The sequence below is a fragment of the Epinephelus fuscoguttatus genome, linkage group LG23, assembly GCF_011397635.1.
Source record: "Epinephelus fuscoguttatus linkage group LG23, E.fuscoguttatus.final_Chr_v1".
Classification (NCBI taxonomy): Eukaryota; Metazoa; Chordata; class Actinopteri; order Perciformes; family Serranidae; genus Epinephelus; species Epinephelus fuscoguttatus.
This window is the reverse complement of record NC_064774.1, coordinates 4,645,134-4,664,668: the sequence shown is the minus strand read 5'-3', so window position 1 is coordinate 4,664,668 and position 19,535 is coordinate 4,645,134. Positions and strand designations below refer to the sequence as shown.

The 19,535-nt window shown below is 41.4% G+C and overlaps 1 protein-coding gene and 1 pseudogene across 2 annotated transcripts; one reads left to right on the top strand and one right to left on the bottom strand.

The window, feature by feature from the left end:
- Positions 1-19,535, top strand: part of LOC125883756 (zinc finger protein 501-like) — a 93,280-nt pseudogene that overhangs the window by 11,488 nt on the left and 62,257 nt on the right.
- LOC125883757 (uncharacterized) lies at positions 758-14,045 on the bottom strand. Of its 2 annotated transcripts, XM_049568290.1 has the most exons (19): positions 13,082-14,045; positions 11,636-11,695; positions 11,460-11,532; positions 10,225-10,360; positions 9,840-10,038; positions 9,541-9,616; positions 9,077-9,342; positions 8,041-8,085; positions 7,883-7,921; positions 6,778-6,851; positions 6,626-6,682; positions 6,330-6,535; positions 6,127-6,226; positions 5,915-6,009; positions 3,521-3,616; positions 2,983-3,086; positions 2,720-2,864; positions 2,459-2,585; positions 758-1,527 (listed from the first exon to the last, which is right to left on the bottom strand). In XM_049568290.1, the coding sequence occupies exons 2-14, from the start codon at positions 11,651-11,653 to the stop codon at positions 5,931-5,933; spliced, it is 1,368 nt and encodes a 455-aa protein (XP_049424247.1). In that variant the 5' UTR covers positions 11,654-11,695; positions 13,082-14,045; the 3' UTR covers positions 758-1,527; positions 2,459-2,585; positions 2,720-2,864; positions 2,983-3,086; positions 3,521-3,616; positions 5,915-5,930. The 2 variants fall into 2 exon arrangements, with proteins under 2 accessions (XP_049424247.1, XP_049424248.1); XM_049568291.1 differs by lacking the exons at positions 5,915-6,009; positions 6,127-6,226.

The window sequence follows — 19,535 nt, the reverse complement described above, 5'->3', positions numbered from 1 at the left end:
TTTCTGGACATGTAAACAGTCATTAAGTCTGTGAGAGTCTAACATATTTCTAAGTTGACTAAAAGTGAAAATTGCAGGAATTTCATGATTTTCACCTTAGTTTTACATAAGGTATGCAAATAATGTTAATGAGGAAAGGTTGCATGACTCCACCATAGCAACTGATGAATTCCTGGACCTCAAATATGGATTTAGACTCCAAGTTCACTAAAAGAAAAATAGCAATTTTCGGGTTTTGGTGAATAACGGGCTAATCTCTGCATTTGACCTATGATAAATTTCACTAAACAAAACCAAAAAAATTGGAGACTTTTGACTTCCTAGGGACCCCAAGAACGGAGATATAACGGTGTCCAAGATTAACAAACAATAGCTAAGGCTTCACTAACTTGGGATACATATGCCCCCTACCTAAGAGGACATGCAGAGGTTTTATTCAAAGCTGAGGGTGAATTCACACCATCTAACAGTTCAATGTGAGCAAAAACATAAGTAAAAAAAAAAAACAACAAACGACTGATAAGCATAAAAGTGCCAACTTTTGATGGTTCTTGAGTAACAAAATAATATCCAACCATGATTTACATTCTGACTGTAAATATCCACTAATTAATGAGCTTTGATACAAACTGAATTAATGAGTAAATTAAACCGTCTCTGGCTCTGTAAATAGGAGGACACAGAAAATCTAGAGTTTATTGAAGAAAACTGCTCTCGACCAGGTTAGGTTCACAGACTTAGTTGCCATTGTAACGCTCTGAGCTTCAGTTACCTCTATGAAACAGGCTGGAGTTACCACTCTCTGGTGTGAGTTACCTACCTCCCTTTCTGAAACATAAAACCCAGACTTTCCCTCATTTCAGACTCCAGCATTTCGCAAAACTTGCTTTCTGAAATTGGCCCCCTGAAAGTGTAATATCAAGCTTCAGCATAGAAGTGTTTCTGGTATAAAAGTTTATTACAAAAGTTTATTATAAAAAGACAGTACAGCAACATATTAACAGGTCATACCGAACAAATATTAATCTTACTTACACAGCCCTATTCAGAATGTTCTTGAGGAATATTCCTTTAAACAACAACTTCAAAACAGATGTGGAACTTAGGAATGCTACAGTACCATAGTGTCTGCTAATACCCTCAGACTGCTACCTCAGTGCCTGCTGAACTCGTATCCAAAACGGATTGCCGTGGTTAGGCTCTCCTCAAAATCATGGTAGGTTCCCAAGTGGCGTATAGGAAATGTAATGCCAACTGCACAAGCATTGACAATAGGATAACAATGTCTATGTGCCCCATACTGTGACTCACAGTCATGTTCAAAATTAACAGTTATCTGGAATGCATCTCTTTCTGATTCAATCAGTGGAACATGTGCATGACCTGTGACCCATTGGAAGAAGCTCCGGACTGAGAGATGCTTCCCCCTGCCAGTTGTTCCGGGAACAGCCGCCACGTGACTCTCCCTCAGAGCTCCACTCTTTTGGTTGTCTACTTTACGATCCTCTTCTTGGTTTTCTGCTTCTGCTTCATAGAGAAAAATACAAATAAGTAATTTCAAACATTTCTGTTGGTACAATGCCTTTGATCATAGAATTGGCAGGCTTATCAAACTACAAGAAATTCTGAAATGTGTACATTACATATAAAGTTTGACAGAATGTGTATAAACCTAAAACTAGCGTGGAAAGCTATAAATGTACAAACATCAAAGAGGTGGAAAACAAGTGTATTAAAGGTTGAATATGGAGAATGAGCAGAATAGCGACATCTAGTGTCTCAAGATCGTCGTCACAACAGCCGAAATTAATTCCAGAAGTCGGGTTGCCAGGTTCTTTTGATATCAGCTGCACCATGTCAAGCCATGAATAATACACGGTAATGATTCATTTCCACTAATCAATTAATTTTACAACATTATTTTACATTATTTAACGTTAGCCTAGCTATATATGTTGCTATGTGTGGTATTTATTCAGTTTTTTGGAAATCAGGATGTCTAGCTAACAGCAGGACGTTATAAATGGTTAAAACCCTCCCGTGGCCGGACATTACATGAAACTACTTCATTTCATATTGACCCACATTTTTGCCCTTCTCCGCTCACTCTGCTGCTGGGACGGATAACGCACCGTTCGCCGGGGCTTTGAAGCAGCTGCAGCAATTGCAGACTCCGCCATTTTACGAGACCTGGCAACCCGCAATGCCTGGCTGGTACGATGTAAACATGAAGTCATTGTCAATCCCATCAAAATTTGTTAAATTATTTAATTCAGACTAAATATAATTTTTCAAGGAAACGCTATACTTTTATTCTGCACCCCTCTAAAAGCACTGTGGATGTATTATTTTTTTTAAATATAGCTTTTAATAAGCATTCTCCATATTCAACCTTTAAGCTAAGGTAAGAGTGGTAGACAAAGGTTATGGCAAAAAATGGTGCTATGCAGTTTGTTACCTCCGTCTTCCAGCTTTTGCAGGAAATCCTGCAGAAAGTTGATGACTTTCATCTCTCGCTGCCGTTTGACAGACCCTTCCTCGCTGAAATCTGGATACAGTGCATGTACAAGGAACTCAGAGTCCACCTAATCAGAGAAACAGATTAAATACAGAAACACAGTAAATCCTTAAGGGGAAGAATTACACACAAAACTTGCATGTATAGCACATTGTAATGTTTGGTCCATTTCATTAATAAATAGTTCTCAACGTTACTGACTTCTTTTATATGTCCGGGGACAAACAGCTGCTGGCAAAGCTTTGGGTGCTGCGCCAAGACTGCGTCGATTCCATACAGCCGCAATCCATCTTGCAGCTGCTGCAAGATGGGAATCAGCCTCACCAGTGAATGCATGGTGATAGCACTAATAATTAGTAAAGAAAAAACAAGAGAACTGTAAAACTGTAGAAAAAAGACTGTATTAGAGTGAAATTATCACTGAAGCATCTGGTGACAAATATTTTAATACTCTGTGGACATACTCGATGATGGCCTATTTTTTGTCCATGTTTATTGGCCCCATGTAGCCACAGGCCACAATTGCGTCCGATAATTCTATTAGTTTTTCTTCCTCAGCGTTTTCCACCTGAAAACAAAATAAACCTTGATATTGGTGATGGAGAAACATTTTAAAAGAGTATATGAATCCACGTATCATTCGATCTTGTAATATTCAATTGAAAATCTAAAATCCAAAAATGAAGAAACAATTTATTTCATTATTCTTGTGTGAATTTGATACAAAAAAGGTTTTTCGCACTTAATTTCTATGCTCAGATCAAAAATAGGAAATTGGAAAAACAAGCCACAGGCTGAAAATGATTTTAATATGTTATAGTGGCCTCCTTTGCTACTATTTGCGCACACTGGTCTGAAGGGCTTGTACGCGTGCCAGTGTGTAGGTGCTAGTGTAAGTGCACAAACAGCAAAAATGTCCAAACATTTACCTTTCTTTGTGCTGATTTATTATACAACCGAGGCAAAGTATATACTGTTTATACTCAATACATAATAACTTACCCGGAATACTCTGACCTGCGGCGTTACACGCCATGGCACGTTCAAAAACCGTATGGCTTCCCTAGCGTGTGCACCTGCGCTGATTAACCCACCTGACTATAGACAGAAAACAACAAGTTTGAACAGATACTGCCACCTACTGGCACAAACGTGCACAACACCCACAAACAAAACAGAAAATGAACAACCTGGCTCCTACATATGTAATCTGATTTGTGTGACCTGGAAGTTGTAATTTCAACCACCAATAAATCTCAGAGGAGAAGAAGCAGAGGAGGATGCTGAAGTAACTGGGCCTTTCTCAAACCCGAGACTGCAAAGAACGGACTTGTGTCCTTAGGGAGAATGTTCTTATCTCAGAGGAATGAACTCGCAATGTCACGAGCACACAGAACGCTCCGTTGTCAGGTTGACACAATGCGTTCTTGCTGGTATTGCGCAATACCCCCACAGCACAGAGGCCGCCTGCTCTGATCCAAAATAACAGCCAAGTATATCACAATTATTACATGGCTTAGTTGAATTTGTGGAATAATATTCTGATTGGGCAAATACAGCATTGTAACGTCTGTTATTTCTGGATAGCAGACTGTTTCTAGGGAAGCAGCTCGGATAATGACCACGCCTAATCATATCAATCCGTAGGAAAATGTCTGGTAAAATTAATGTTTAGCTCATTGACGACACCCTGTGGCGGAAAAGTTACTTTTACTCAGATTTCATCTGATCAGCATGGAACATTTTTTCATATTAATCTAAATATATTTGGAGAGCAAGAAACTTGGATTCATGTTAGACGAACATGAAACAGCGCAGACAGAGCTGGATGACAAAGAAAAACTAAATTAAAGACAGGCATGGAGCACAGTATGGGTTATGGCAGTGTTCAAGACTATATATGTTGCTACATGAATGCTATATGGGCGCAGCAGACACAGCCTGCTTTAAAAAACAAACAAACATTTAAATCAATAATTTGTCTATATTATAAATTTCTCTAGTAAGTAGCTGTGTAATAAGCAGAATGTAGACAGAGCCAGTCATTATTGCGAAAAGAACCCCAACAGAGTGATGCAGGACCCTGACCCTTTATAAAGCTCAGCTAATGTACCACAATTGTACACTAACAATGTAATGTCTATTTTTAAAGGAGAACTTCTGTTTTTTACAACCTAGACCTTATTTCTGGCATTATGGGCCACCGAGAATGCAGCCTCTAAATATATTATTATAATATTATCTGCCGCTAAACTTGTTAATTCCACCAGTATTTTTTCATAAATCACTAGTGTACACTGTTGACCGCATGAAGGTGTAAAATGAACCCTCACAGTCTGCTGAGCAGCTCTGACCGGCACTTTTAAGAGTGTTTGCACCCACCAACAGTTAACCAGTTATCTGGATGTCGGCCATATTGGAAGTACTCGGATGTAAACAAACAATGGACAGCACGCTGAAAGTTCATTTTAAGCAGGATTTAAAATGTCTAAACTACTATAAAGCCCAGAGGAATGTGCGTAAACGGCTAGACTTTACAGAGAATGACTCGGACAGCAGGAGAAACAACGATATTTACCTACTAACTCCATGTCATCTCTGAGCAAGTACTTCCAATATGGCCGACATCCAGGTACATTTCCAACCTGTGATGTCGGTGCAAACACTCTAAAAGGTGACGGTCAGAGCTGCTCAGCAGACAGTGAGGGTTCATTTTACACCGTCATGCGGTCAACAGTCTACACTAGCGATTTATGAAAAAATATTGGTGGAATTAACGAGTTTAGCGGTAGATAATGCGTTATTTAGAGGTTGCATTCTCGTTGCCCCGCAAACTCCCATTATATGGATATACGCTGCCTTGACTGGATCTAAATATCTTCCCAACGACTCCAAATGACACCAAAGTAATCTGGGTGAGTAAACGACCGCAAATAATGCCAGAAATAAGGTCCAGGGTTGTAAAAAAACGGAACTTCTCCTTTAAGCAACAACAGTCCCCTTCCCCCTACGGTGGCGTATTACATTCATCCATCAGTTCTTTATTCATCTGTTTTTATGAGATAATTATTTCCACATTTGATATATCTTTGATAAAATAAAATAAAAATCTGCTCTGGGCTGAGCGCTGTCCGTTGCTGAAGTCTTTCAGCAATAACTCAATACATCCAAAATGGGATAACTCGGACAACGTGGACAGCGGAACAGCCGAGACATACAATTTCCACATCAAACAAATCAAAATCAATTTTGGACAGTTTTTTTTCTCCCCATTTTTGATTTGAGAATAAAATCAAAAGTGTGAATTTTAAAAAAAAATCATTTTTTGGTTTGATTTTCAATATATCAAAAGAACGAATGATGCATGGATTTATTTCTATGAAACTGTGAAAATACCTCGTTCTTCAAGTTTTTAATGTCTGGAGCAGACACTTGAGCTTGGTGCAGGACCCCCCTGCACCAAGCTTGTTGCCAGGATCTCCCCACATGTCCTTTTGTGACAAATATGCAAACAGTTTACCACAAAATAGCATTGTTGTAATCTTTTTGGAATGTTTGTACTAATTTAACTATATGTTTTATATTTAATATGACACTGTAGCACATACTTGAAATTGCAGTCCTGGTAATCCAGGATACTGTACTTGGGGTTTTTGCCCCTCTCTCCATCTCCCTCAAAGAAATGCATTTCAATTCCCCGCACCATTTCTGTCCAGAAAAATCAGCTTATGTCAAATGCAAAATATTATCCACACTGATTTCTTAATTTTCAATTAATCATTTGTGTTGGCCTTGGGTGTGGAACACATACCAGTGAGGAACTCCTTCCGAAGAGCACCTTGATCGATTCCATACTCTCCAATGAAGGACACCTGGAGGAGATTCTTCGGGGATGTTCCCTTTTGTCGGGACCACTGTTTCATCCCCCTTTCAAACAGGTTCTCCCTCGGGACATTAATGTTAAATGTCTGTGACTCGTCGACTTTTTTCTTTAGTGAATTCAGGATGTCTGAAATCCTAAAAAAAAAAGAGACATTAGTGACAATTTAGGTCCACAAGGCAAGCATCATTATCCAGTCACATTACAAACTGCATTCTACTGCATACCTGCTGTACTCTTCCTGGGTCTTCTCAAGAAGATCATCATGTCCCTCATTTGTGTCACTGTAAAGATGTAACACCATTTTTTAATTTACATAAATGCAGATGATGTCATTAGCTGTCCAAAGAATTCAAACATTACTTCAAAATGCTTGTACCTCTCGCCGCAGACACTGGCGTGTATGTGGATGTCATACTTTGAGAATTCTTGAGAGCACACTGGACAGGCAACCTATGACAATAAAACAACTGTTAAATACCCATGGTCTAAAGATGAGTATAGATCATGTAAAACAGGTCAATGGTTATTGTACATGCTATTCTTTCTTACGTACCTAGGTCTTGCATGTTCAAAACAGGACAAAGAAACAAACGACAAACAATACATGAAAACAATCCACCATGGAATACATCCAATAATCTTTTTTTGTTTTGTTTTAAATGTTGTAGAGCTCCTGAATAAAGTTTTTGAGGACCTGGAGAATGTTTTGGGGGTCCTACAGTAAGTTTTAGAGGTCATGGATAATGTTGTAGGAAATTTGGAGGATGTTTTATAAGAGACGGAGCTCTTGTGCCCATGATTACAGTAACATGTGCCGCACCGGAAAAGTGCAATAGAACGTTGAGCTCGGGACCCCGACTCGGGAATTCGGGCAGGATTCAAGCAGACCGAGTCGGTTGGATTGACGTCATAGCATTGTTGTGTGAGTGGCTTTCCTGTAAAAAGCATGTGTAGCATGCAGTTTGCGTCTGTGTAGACTGTAGCCTATTTGTAAGACTTTGGTTTGACACGGAACACCAGGGGAGACCCCCTAATTGTCACGGTAATTCACACACTAAGTCATATTTAAAGCACATGACGTTTCTCTTCATTCTTGGCCCTCAAGTAGTTAATGTAGTTCTCAAGCACTCATTTTTTGTGCTCGGAAAGGATCCAAACAAACATCAATTTAATGTGGAAGGCTATGTTTCCGAGCTAGCGCAATGAAACGCATTTACACCAGAAATCTGAATTTCCAAGGCATGGAAAATTCATTTTCACAATTCCATTAGTTTTCCAGGTTTTACATAATCATGCAAACCCTGTTTTGATGTAGCACTGCAGTCCGCTCACCTAACTGTCCAAGTATGATACCTGCACATCAGTGGACGCCTGTTAAAACATTATTAGGTCATCATGTATTTTGTTAACAATCAACCTATGGATTTCAATCTCTTAAAATGAAACAGAAGCCATTTGATGCATCACTGCTGTCTGCTCACCTTTCTGTCCAATAATGATGGCTGCACATCAGTGGACACCTATAAAACAATTGGGTTGTTATATGTATCAGTAAATAAAAATAATACATCTCTGGCTTAATAGTAAATACTATATATGATGTCTAAATCCCTGTGTAATATTTGTTTTGATTGCTTACCAATGTCTGATCATCCAAGTTGATAATGTCATCATCAGAGTTCATCTGTACAAGTAAACAGAGTGAGAAAATAGAAAGAATAGATATAAACAAGTGTATCATATGTTGCAAACGTCTCAATGATTGTGACAAAGATGGGAGACCAGTCAGAAAAAAGTGCCAATTGGATGTGTTATTTCAAATAAATTAACATAACTAGTAACAACAGCGATGAGATGTGGAGAGTAAATGCATCAGTAGTAAGTACAATGTATGGGTGAGTGTTGCTGCATCCACCAATACATACACATTTCTCAAAGGACAATCTAACCAAAAACAGAGAGATGTGGAGCCTTGGGGAGAGAGACAAACAATGACCAAGCTTGTAGCCTTGGGATACGTTTCCACATAGCCGGGTATTTTCATCAACAGATATTTCACTCTCTCCGTTTTTAAAAAATAATATTGTGCACAGCTGTCCGTTTTCAGAAAAGCTTTCGGTTTACACTAAACCGTGTATAGGTGTATATATGCCGTCAAGAGCATGCCAAACCGGTAGGTGGCAGCGTAATGTGAAGCTCAAACCCACGTTAGCCAATCAGAATCCACAAAATAGCAACAACAACAATGCATCACTTCCTCTGAAGTCCGTCTTCCCCAGTTGACATGCAAATGGGCAAAACGGAGTTTTCCAAAATCTCCACCCTGGCCAGAGTTTTTAGAAAGAATAGTTTTCAGAGGAGAATTCGGCACAAACGAAGGGAAATGTCTCCGTATATGAAAATAGCCGGCTATGTGGAAACATAGCCTTGGAGGAGGCCTACACAGGTGCCACCACATTATCGTAACAACCCTCCGTGACTGCCTGCAGGTAGAGGCCTGTGACAAAACTACAGACAGAGAGGGAGGGGTCGTAACACTTATTAACTTTTTTGGTAAGCTAATGGGGACACTGCAAACATGGTCCCACCTTCAAATAGTTTCTCTGTAAACCAAGCTGTACATCGGACAGAGAGAAAGAAAATCAATGTTATAGTTTATTGAGAGCAAGCCATACCTCATCAGTGCCGTTAGACTTGGTACATGTCTTGACATGGAGACTGAGGAGCTGCAGCGGCACAGACTCCTGGCATGACACACACCGAGCTTTCGGCATGGCCCTGAACTCCGGAGCTGTGAAAGGCAGGGGAGAAATGTCCAGAGTGTGCTGGATAGGCATAATATAAAGACAGCCCTTGCCTCCCCAGGTCTTCACAAGACTAGCCCCCGTGTATCCTTCCTCTTCTGGTGACAAAAGGTTCAGTTTCCGTTGACCTGATCCTCCTGTTTGGGTTTTAATATCAAATATTAAATAAATATCAAATAATAATATCAAATTATTTCTGGTCAACTCCTTGTTTTTAAGGATCATACTTTTCAAAAATGACAACTTTACAAAAAAAATAAAAATAAAAAAAAAAGTTTTCTTCACTTTGAGAAAAAAAAATTAGTCAATTTTAAGATTTATATCTTGCTTTTTACCCATGGCTTTGTGAAGCATCCAGGCCCCCTCCAGATCAGACATTTTCAGATATGTCTCACAAAGAATGTCTGTGATCTATGGATGTAAGATGAGAAAATATGTTTCAAATAAATGAGCACAAGATAAATATGTTTATTAGAGTTAATGCCAGCATTCCTAGAATAAATGAAATATTTGGTTGCAAAGATCAGGCATAATCTGTAGCTGGATATTCTGTTTTAATAAGGCTTGCCTCTATTTTGTGCAAATTTAAATTTTTTACCTTGCTTCACTAACAATGTCATACCAGATCACATACCTCCTTATGGCCAGCATCCTCTGGAACATTTGCAGTCCTTTTTCCCAACCCAGCCTGTAGAAGCTTCAGCTCCTCAGAGGGTTTTGGCGTCTTTTCTGTGGAGCTATGCAGTAGGAAGAACTGGACTGGGGTCAGTTTGGTGCCTGTCCTTTTTTTGGAGAGAGATCTAGAATTTTGTCTAAATATTCCAGGGAAACACCTGAAAGAAAGTGTGTAGCAAAAATTCAAATTATTCCGACATCTCAACTGTCAAACAACTGTGTGAGGAACTAAAGATGGCTCTTGTTGATGCTTCTGTGTTGGTCTTTCCCCCTGCTTTTATCATTTACAGATAACAAACAACAAAAAAAATCATCCTAATGCATCCTTTGAACAACATCCAAACCTGGCCATGTTGCTCTGAACAGTCCCTGAAGGTCTCTGTGCCGTTAAAGGGGCAGAACTCTGCCCTGCTGGTTCCTGGCATCTGTCCTGCGTGGTGCCCCTAGCAGACCTGGATTGTGGAGCGCTCTGTCCCTGAACTTCATTAACAATAAATTCAACATTAATAATTCAATGTCATCATGTAATTACTGTTACAGGCTAAATTAATTGATGAGCTGTATGATAAAAGGTTTTTATTTATTTATATATCTATAAATGGCAGATATGTGACTCAATTCATTTGGTCCAAGTCTCAAGTCATTTTTTATGAGGCAAGTAAAGTCACATCACAGCTTATCTCAAGTTGTGTCAAAGTTAAAGCAACTCAAGTCCCAAGTCAAGTCACTTTTTTCCTCCCCCAAGATAATATACTACAGTCTTACCTGCAGTATACGGTATTTATGAAGAGAAAACAGTACTATATTTGGCAATTTAGCTGACTTGTCTAACTAGCTTTATATAACTTGTATTTACTTCAAATTATTCTGTAAACTATATTTTCTTCATTTACTGTTTTTAATCTGTATTTCACTCACGTATGCCGTTTTAACCTTTGTTTACATCATTTGCTGATTTTAATGTTTTGCGTGTTTAACCTAGATTTACTTCATTTTTTAATTTTCATATGTATTTCATTCATGTATGCTCTTTTACCCTCTACTTACATTATGTTAAATTACATTGTTTTAAAGCCATTTACTTCACTTAATTTTTATCTGTTCATGTGCTCCTATGTCAGTCTCCTATGTGCCTCAATGTTATCAGTTATGATTTTATTTCTCTGTGTTCAGATTAATCATTGTAAAGGTAATTACATTACTTATTACTCAGCAGCAAAAGTAACACATTACTCTTTACTACAATTTTGTTACTCAGTTGTCAGCTCCATCACAGTTGCCTTTTAACAGTTCAAAATCCTCCATACATATGGCATCTTTTGTATTTGACACATGTAGGAACATAAATGCCAGCAATAGGTGTATAATGCCCCGGCACCATAGTGTGTATAATATGACTGGCACACAACACTTGTAGTGTAATGTGAACACTATGAATGTTTATTTTGATATTTAATATTCAAACTGAAAATGTGTAATAAACACAAGCAAGCTATTCAAGTCATCATGTCTGAGGTAAAGTTACGACTCACTAACTTCAAAGTCCCACTCCAAATATGCAACATATCATGATACATACTGTTTGCCGCTGGATTGCTCAGCGAAGTTCTCAACATGGCAACCAAATTTAATGCCACGTTGCGCAATTCCTCCTAAAGAAAATCAGTAGAAATTAAGAAATGTACTTGTTGTAACAAACACCTCCAAAAAGGAACAGCTTTATGTAGCATTAAACATTTTAAAACAATAATTCACCTCTTTTGGCTCCCCCATGTTCTGATAACAATTTGATGAAGATTTTCATTCAAAATCTACCTGCAGGACACAAAAATACAAGATAAACAATGTGACAGTGTGGCTACCCAACAAGTTAAACCCACTTCTTGTTTAAAAAGTTTGAATGCAGGATTTTTACTTGTAGTGGTTATGCAATTGGTATCGTTTTGCACATGTAGCACTAACTAGTGGCCTGCACAGGCCTAGAATCTGGGCCCGCACCCGGCCCGGCTCACTGGTTTATCATAATTCTCAGGCCCCAAACCAACCCAAGCCTGACTTTTTTCCCCCTTTTTATTTAACCTCCAAAACAACCTGTAGGCTGCTAATGTTGCATCCCTTAAAATAGTTCAATTGGAGGTTTCAGTGAGTCTATATTCATGTTATGAATATAGCCCCTGTGGTCTATATTTTGACTGAAAGGATTAAGTTAAATAGGAAATTACTTTGTTACTGTATTCTTTAGTGTATTTTATATAAGACTGGGTGAACAGATGCGACAGGTGTGTAGTTATATAGCCTACCCCCGAACTTATTTGAGCACTTTAAATGGCATAAGTGGGTACATTTAATACAACTCACATCACTGGTATTAACTTATAATAACTTAGGACGGACGGCATTAGAAAAAAGGCGTTTCTCTTCACAGAGCTGACCGGACTATGACGTTAACTAGCGCAGCAGTTACACAACTTTAATGTTACATAAAAGCAGACGAGGGGTCTGTGTATTTCCTCTTATATTGATCAAGTTAGCAAGTTAATTGTACTCTCTTAATAATATTAAGGCTAATAACTCAATATGATATATTATTCAGTTCTCCATTGCTTAAAGGGGCAAAAAGCGATATCTTTTCACCGTTAGGGTTCGCAGTTGTGTACTGCCTGTACACCAAAACAAACTGTCTCATGAGCCTCGCCAAAATAAACTTAGATTTTCATGAGATTTAATTGTAATAAAGTGATAAAAAGTATCCCGAAATGACAACATCATGATGCCGATTCATAAAAAGTCTGAATTGATGCTTTGTCAGGTCTGTCTGCAAGATGACAAACAAACAACTGTTAAAATGTTTGTTTAGTGAATGAGTTCTGGTGGATCCGCGGCCGGACCGGCTATGTGAACAGCGGCCCGAGGCCCTACATCCACATCCCCTAGCAGCAGCTCAGGTCTGCGTGTTACTACTGCAGAAGCTGGCTCTCAGCAAGGTTACCTTATCTTCCTTTACAAACATCCATACTATAACGACGCCAGGCTCAAACCCCGCAAAAATAAGATGTTTTAAAATGAAAGCATACTAGTGTTGATGTAACGTTAGCCTACAACGCTAGTTAACTTAGCCGAAGCCGTTGTATGCATATGTATTAAGTAATTTGCTGGATTAGACAATGCCATTTATAAGTAACTTTTCAACATTTAACTTACTTGAAAATCTTCAGCTGTCACGGTCGCCATTCTTCTTCTTCTTCTTCTTCCTTTATGGCAGTTGGCAACAGCGATGGTCCGTGTGGGTGTGATCGGCGTCCAAAGTGAGCAATCATAAAAGGGCCAGAGCCTGCCTTAGTCTCCACCCCAAATTGTCAAAAACATTTCACGCGCGCGTAGAATCCTAGGGTGCGAGCGGCCAGAGAGGGAAGGAGGGCGAGAGAGGGAGGGAGGGGCCGAGAGAGGGAGGTAGCATCTTCTCCTTCAGGTTGTTTTTCCCGAGCACTTTCAAGAAATGGAGTCGCTGCTGGGTCTTCTTCACCACCGCAGTGGTGTCAACAGACCAGGAGAGGTCATCTGCGACGTGGACCCCCAGGAACCTGAACGAGTGGACCTGTTCCACTGGGTCCCCATTGATGAGGAGTGGGGTCGGGGCTGCACTGTCTTTTCTGAAGTCCATAATGAGCTCTTTTGTTTTTGTTGTGTTCAGTGAAAGGTTGTTTGTTGAGCACCAGTCTGCCAGTCTGTCAACCTTGTCCCTGTATACAGATCCATCTCCACCTGAGATGAGCCCGACCACAGTCCTGTCGTTTGCGAACTTAATGACCAAGTTCAAGGGATGGGCTGGTGTGCAGTCATAAGTGTACAGTGTGTACAAGAGTGGGCTCAGTACACAACCTTGTGGGGAACCTGTGCTGAGGGTGAGGGGGAGGAGAAGTGGGGGCCAATTCTGACGACCTATGGGCGGTTTGTCAAAAAGTCTTTGATCCAGGACCAGATGGGGGTGGACAGGCCTTGGTTAGAAAGTTTCTCAACTAGGATGTCCGGTATTGTATTGAAGGCTGAGCTGTAGTCTATGAAGAGCATCCTGGCGTAGCTCCCCGGGTGTTCCAGATGGTTAAGCACAGCGTGGAGAGCTATGCCGATGGCATCCTCAGTGGAGCGGTTTGGCCACCGTCAGCCCTTCAACCGGCGGTTGCCGATATATTCGGCAGTTGTGTGTGTGGCGGAGAAAAAAAAAAGAGGGGGGATGTTAAATTCATGTGATGTCAGAAAGAATCGAAAAATGACTTTCAGAATGGGATAATTCACATGAACGCCACCTCATGTCAGAAAAACAACCCAGCAACTCGGATCTCCCGACACCACATGAATGCAGCTAAAAAAATGCAGCGTGCTTTGCGAGTCCACTCATTTCCAACATGGCACGGAAATATCTGTGCATACCGGCAACAAGCACGCCATCAGAGAGGGTGTTTAGCACGGCTGGTAACGTTGTTAACCAGATGGATGGATGGATGGATGGATGGATGGATGGATGGATGGATGGATAGATAGATAGATAGATAGATAGATAGATAGATAGATAGATAGATAGATAGATAGATAGATAGATAGATAGATAGATAGATAGATAGATAGATAGATAGATACTTTATTGTCCCCTAAGGGAAATTTGTCTTGCGCACTTTGCTTAAGCCAGATAAGGTTAACATGGTCATTTTCCTCTCCAAAAACATGTAAAACACTGTGTTTCTGAGTTAAAGACAACGCAAAGGGAGTGGACATCATTATTTTATGTGATTGTGTGATTTTTGCACTTTATTTTTCCAATGTCCTTCGTTTATATTTACTTATTTATCATAGGCTACTGTTACTGTGTTACTTTTGTGGACCGACCAACTGTTTATTCTGTTTGAATAAATTTACCTGCACCTTATCCTCTGACTGTGGTCTTTAATGTCAAAATTATTGAATTGAAATTTTACTGAAACATACAGCCTACAGGCTATACTCTTATTCACTAAAAAAAAAAAATCACCTTGAGATCTTTGCTGAGTAATAAGCAGTAAAGACGGGCTGAAAATGACTGTCCGACACCATTTTAAAAAGAGTCTGACGGCTCTTAGGGGTGCGCGTAGGGGTGCGTAGCGCAACAAAAATAGAAGAGCATCCTAAAATAGAGAGTTGTTGTGCCGCTCCCATTGCCAGTGGAGCCGCTGTAATTGATTAACAGGGATGCGAGCTGCTACGGGACTCACGCTGCAGATGTGTTGCGCCGCTGACGTGCTCGGTGCACCCCGGCCGTAACGTTCAGCTCCGCCATCACTGACGTGTTTTGTGAAAGACTCGTCAGAAATCAGTGTGAAGCTGCCAGTTCCAATACGCACACACTTTGAATTGTGCTCTACATAGTAGGCTAGGCCTAATTATGGACTAGCTATATGTACCGAGTTGAATTCTGTAGAGACAGACCATTAATTTAGCAAAATAAAATGACAAAAATCGCCCAAAAAATCGCCAAAAATGAAACCAACCGTGATGGACTCACCTGATGGGCGATTGGCGATATATTTGTCCAATCGCCCAAGCCTAGTTGGATGTTAGTCGCTGCAACTAATTAGCTCGTGCTAACGCTCTGGAGACGGTCCTTCAGTGCTGTGGCTATAAAGCGGGATATATAACCTGTTCACCGGTTCCAGGGAGTTTGTTGATCTGGGGGTTGTCGGGTGATGAGACATCAGACCCTCGGTGTAATCCTGTTGTCTTCCTCTGAAACTGTGAAAGACGTCCACACTGCGACGTGTTTTACCCTCTAGACAGCGTGCTGCAGTTGTTCTTCTTCTCTGTGTTTATTGGCGGCTTGCAAAGCAAGTTTAAATGTACATGTAGCGCCACCCACTGTGTCGGGTTTGTAGATGCTGCCCTTGTTAAGTCAATGAAAGCAGTCTGGTCTGATTTATGACAAATGGTTTATGTGGGTTGTGAAAAGTAACTGATAAATATTTAAAGGAAATGAGAAAAGACTTTGGTGTGTCGGTTAGCCTGTACAGTCATGGGGGAGACATGAGCACAAGTCAAGAATCTCAGGTCCAACCCAAAACCACTAAACCACTAAATTATGGAGAGAAGTATCAGTGAGAGTCGCATTGATAAGTAGTATTGGTATCAATTCCAATCCAAAAGTCAAAACCTAAATAAAAACTATTCTGTAAGTTATTTATCATAACATTTGTTGGTGGTAATGCATTAGTCAGACATTGTGGGTTATGCTTGGCAGACATGCTTTCAATGTTATTCATGGTTTTAGTTGGCTCGCTGCACCGTGACAACTCATGAACTCTTTTTCTGTTGCTATAGGAACAGAGAGGAAGAGAGGAACTTATACGTCACCACCGTGACAAATCCTTCACAACATCTGGATCTTTAAAAATTCATCAAAGAGTTCAAACTGGAGAGAAACCATACAGCTGTGACCAATGTGAGAAAACATTTTTGCGCTGCAGTGCCCTCAAAGCCCATCAATGCATTCACATTGAAGGGGAACTGTCCAGTTTTTTCCAAAGTGGGAAGGATTTCACAGAGTCAGGGACCTCAAAAAAACAAGACACTGACACAGCAGAGAAACTGTTTAGCTGTGACAAATGTGAGAAAGCTTTCACCACTCTATGTAGCTTAAAAAGTCACCACTGTGTTCACACTGCAGAGAAGTCGCACTGCCGTGACCAGTGTGGGAAAACGTTTTCGCAACGCGCATCCCTTGAAACTCACCAAAGAATTCACACAGGAGAGAAACCGTACAGCTGTGATCAATGTGGCAAAACTTTCACACGATCAGAATACTTGAAAGCCCATCAACGCACTCACACAGGAGAGAAACCGTACAAGTGTGATCAATGTGGCAAAGCTTACACACGATCAGAATACTTGAAAGCCCATCAACGCAGTCACACGGGAGAGAAACTGTATAGGTGTGGTCTATTTGGCAAAGCCTTTGCACAGCCAGGGGCCTTAAAATTCCACCAACGTATTCACACAGGAGAGAAACTGTACAGCTGTGATCAATGTGACAAAGCCTTTGCAAAGCCATGGACCTTAAAAACCCACCAACGTATTCACACAGGAGAGAAACTGTACAGCTGTGATCAATGTGGCAAAGCCTTTGCACGCAGATGGACCTTGATAAGCCACCAACGTATTCACACAGGAGAGAAACCGTATTGGTGTGAACAATGTGGAAGATTATTTGCCTGGTGCGGTAATTTGAGAACCCACCAATGCCGGCATGCAGGAGAGAACCCGTACAGCTGTGACTAGTGTGAGAAAGCTTGTATTGAACGGTTTGACCTAAAAATCCACCAACATGTTCACACCAGAGAGAACCCGTCCTGATGTGACCAATGTTGGTAGTGACATTAAAGCCCACAAATGTGTTTACCCTGCATTGTTTTGGACATTTTCAGGGCCAGGCAAACATCTTCCTACTGCTTCCTCTCCATGCCCTGATAGCTGTGTTGATATTTTACTTTTGTCTTTGATTATTTTTATCTGTTTTTTATTTCAACTGTAACCCTATGTTGGACCACCAGATTCCTCCCTGTAGGACTCCCATGTGTGAGAGCTGATGTAGAGGCAAATAATGTATTGTTCTATATCAAATATGAAAATAATGTCAGTTGCAAAAGGTCTTAGAAACAGTTGACCAGATGTCAGATTTCCCAATAGGAAGGACTCCTTATAAGAAGTTATTTTTGAATACTGTCGAGTTGTTGTACTTTTGAGTCACTGGGAAGAACTCCTTTTAAGGAATTGCTTTTGTAATGTTGAGTAATTCTTGTACGATCACAACCAACCTTCTACAACCAACAGAGATATGTCAACTATACATTTGAAGTTCTTAAGCAATTAGGTCAGCAAGTGCATAAAACCAGTGCCATGGCGTGGTAGAATAGGCAAGCTTTAAATCTGATTTTAGCAGAAATAGAGAGAGTATGTAAAATGTTCGGGACGCTCTGTTGTACGTTTATTTCGAGTAACACTTAGCCTGATGGAACATTTTCTGTTGCTATGAGTAAGCTTGAAGCCTTAAAATCTGAAATGACTGAAAATGCTGGTAAGAGTGGAAGAATCAAGTGGGATGGGTTAGAGAAAATTTTTGGAAAATGGGGAGCCGTTTTGGGTAAAACAGGGATAATTGTACTGATGGTACTAATTTTGTTTTCCTTATTGACATGTTGCATCGTGCCTATCCGGAAAAAATGGTGTGAGAGAGCGATGGACAAGAAGCTGAACCTTGTAATGGGCATACAAGGAGCACAAATGCTAAGTATGCTAACCCCTGAACAATTGGTGCGCAGAGTCCTTCTGGCGCAGAGGGGGGAGGAAATACCAGATTTATTCCCAATTCCTGATTACATAGACAAATTCAAATGAGGAGGAGGAGGAACTGTGAGAGAGAGAGATGAGCAATGGCTGATACTCTCTCCTGGAAGAGAGGACAGGGAATATATACACTACAGCCACATACAAGATATCACATAAACAAGAGACTGTGACTGCTGTCAAATTCTTCTTTCATTCACTGCTGGTTGATGAGAAGTGGTGTTTGATGATTTATGGCTGTGGATTGGGAAATCTAAAAGTGATATTTGGTGGATTGGAACTAGACCTGTCATCCCTGGTGGCAGACTAGCCAACAGCCTCAGCTGTAGCCACCACCAGGCCATAGCAGCTACCACCACCAGGCCATAGCAGCTTCCACCACCAGGCCACAGCAGCTACCACCACCAGGCCATAGCAGCTTCCACCACCAGGCCATAGCAGCTTCCACCACCAGGCCACAGCAGCTTCCACCACCAGGCCACAGCAGCTTTCACCACCAGGCCATAGCAGCTTCCACCACCAGGCCATAGCAGCTTCCACCACCAGGCCACAGCAGCTACCACCACCAGACCATAGCAGCTTCCACCACCAGGCATTAGCAGCTTCCACCACCAGGCCACAGCAGCTTCCACCACCAGGCCACAGCAGCTTCCACCACCAGACATTAGCAGCTTCCACCACCAGGCCACAGCAGCTACCACCACCTGGCCACAGCAGCTTCCACCACCAGGCATTAGCAGCTTCCACCACCAGGCCACAGCAGCTTCCACCACCTGGCCACAGCAGCTACCACCACCTGGCCACAGCTGCTTCCACCACCAGGCCACAGCAGCTTCCACCACCAGGCCACAGCAGCTACCACCACCTGGCCACAGCAGCTACCACCACCTGACCACAGCTGCTTCCACCACCAGGCCACAGCAGCTACCACCACCAGGCCACAGCTGCTTCCACCACCAGGCCACAGCAGCTACCACCACCAGGCCACAGCAGCTTCCACCACCAGGCCACAGCAGCTTCCACCACCAGGTCATAGCAGCTTCCACCACCAGGCCACAGCAGCTACCACCACCAGGCCACAGCAGCTTCCACCACCAGGCCACAGCAGCTACCACCACCAGGCCACAGCAGCTTCCACCACCAGACATTAGCAGCTTCCACCACCAGGCCACAGCAGCTTCCACCACCAGACATTAGCAGCTACCACCACCTGGCCACAGCTGCTTCCACCACCAGGCCACAGCAGCTACCACCACCTGGCCACAGCAGCTTCCACCACCAGACATTAGCA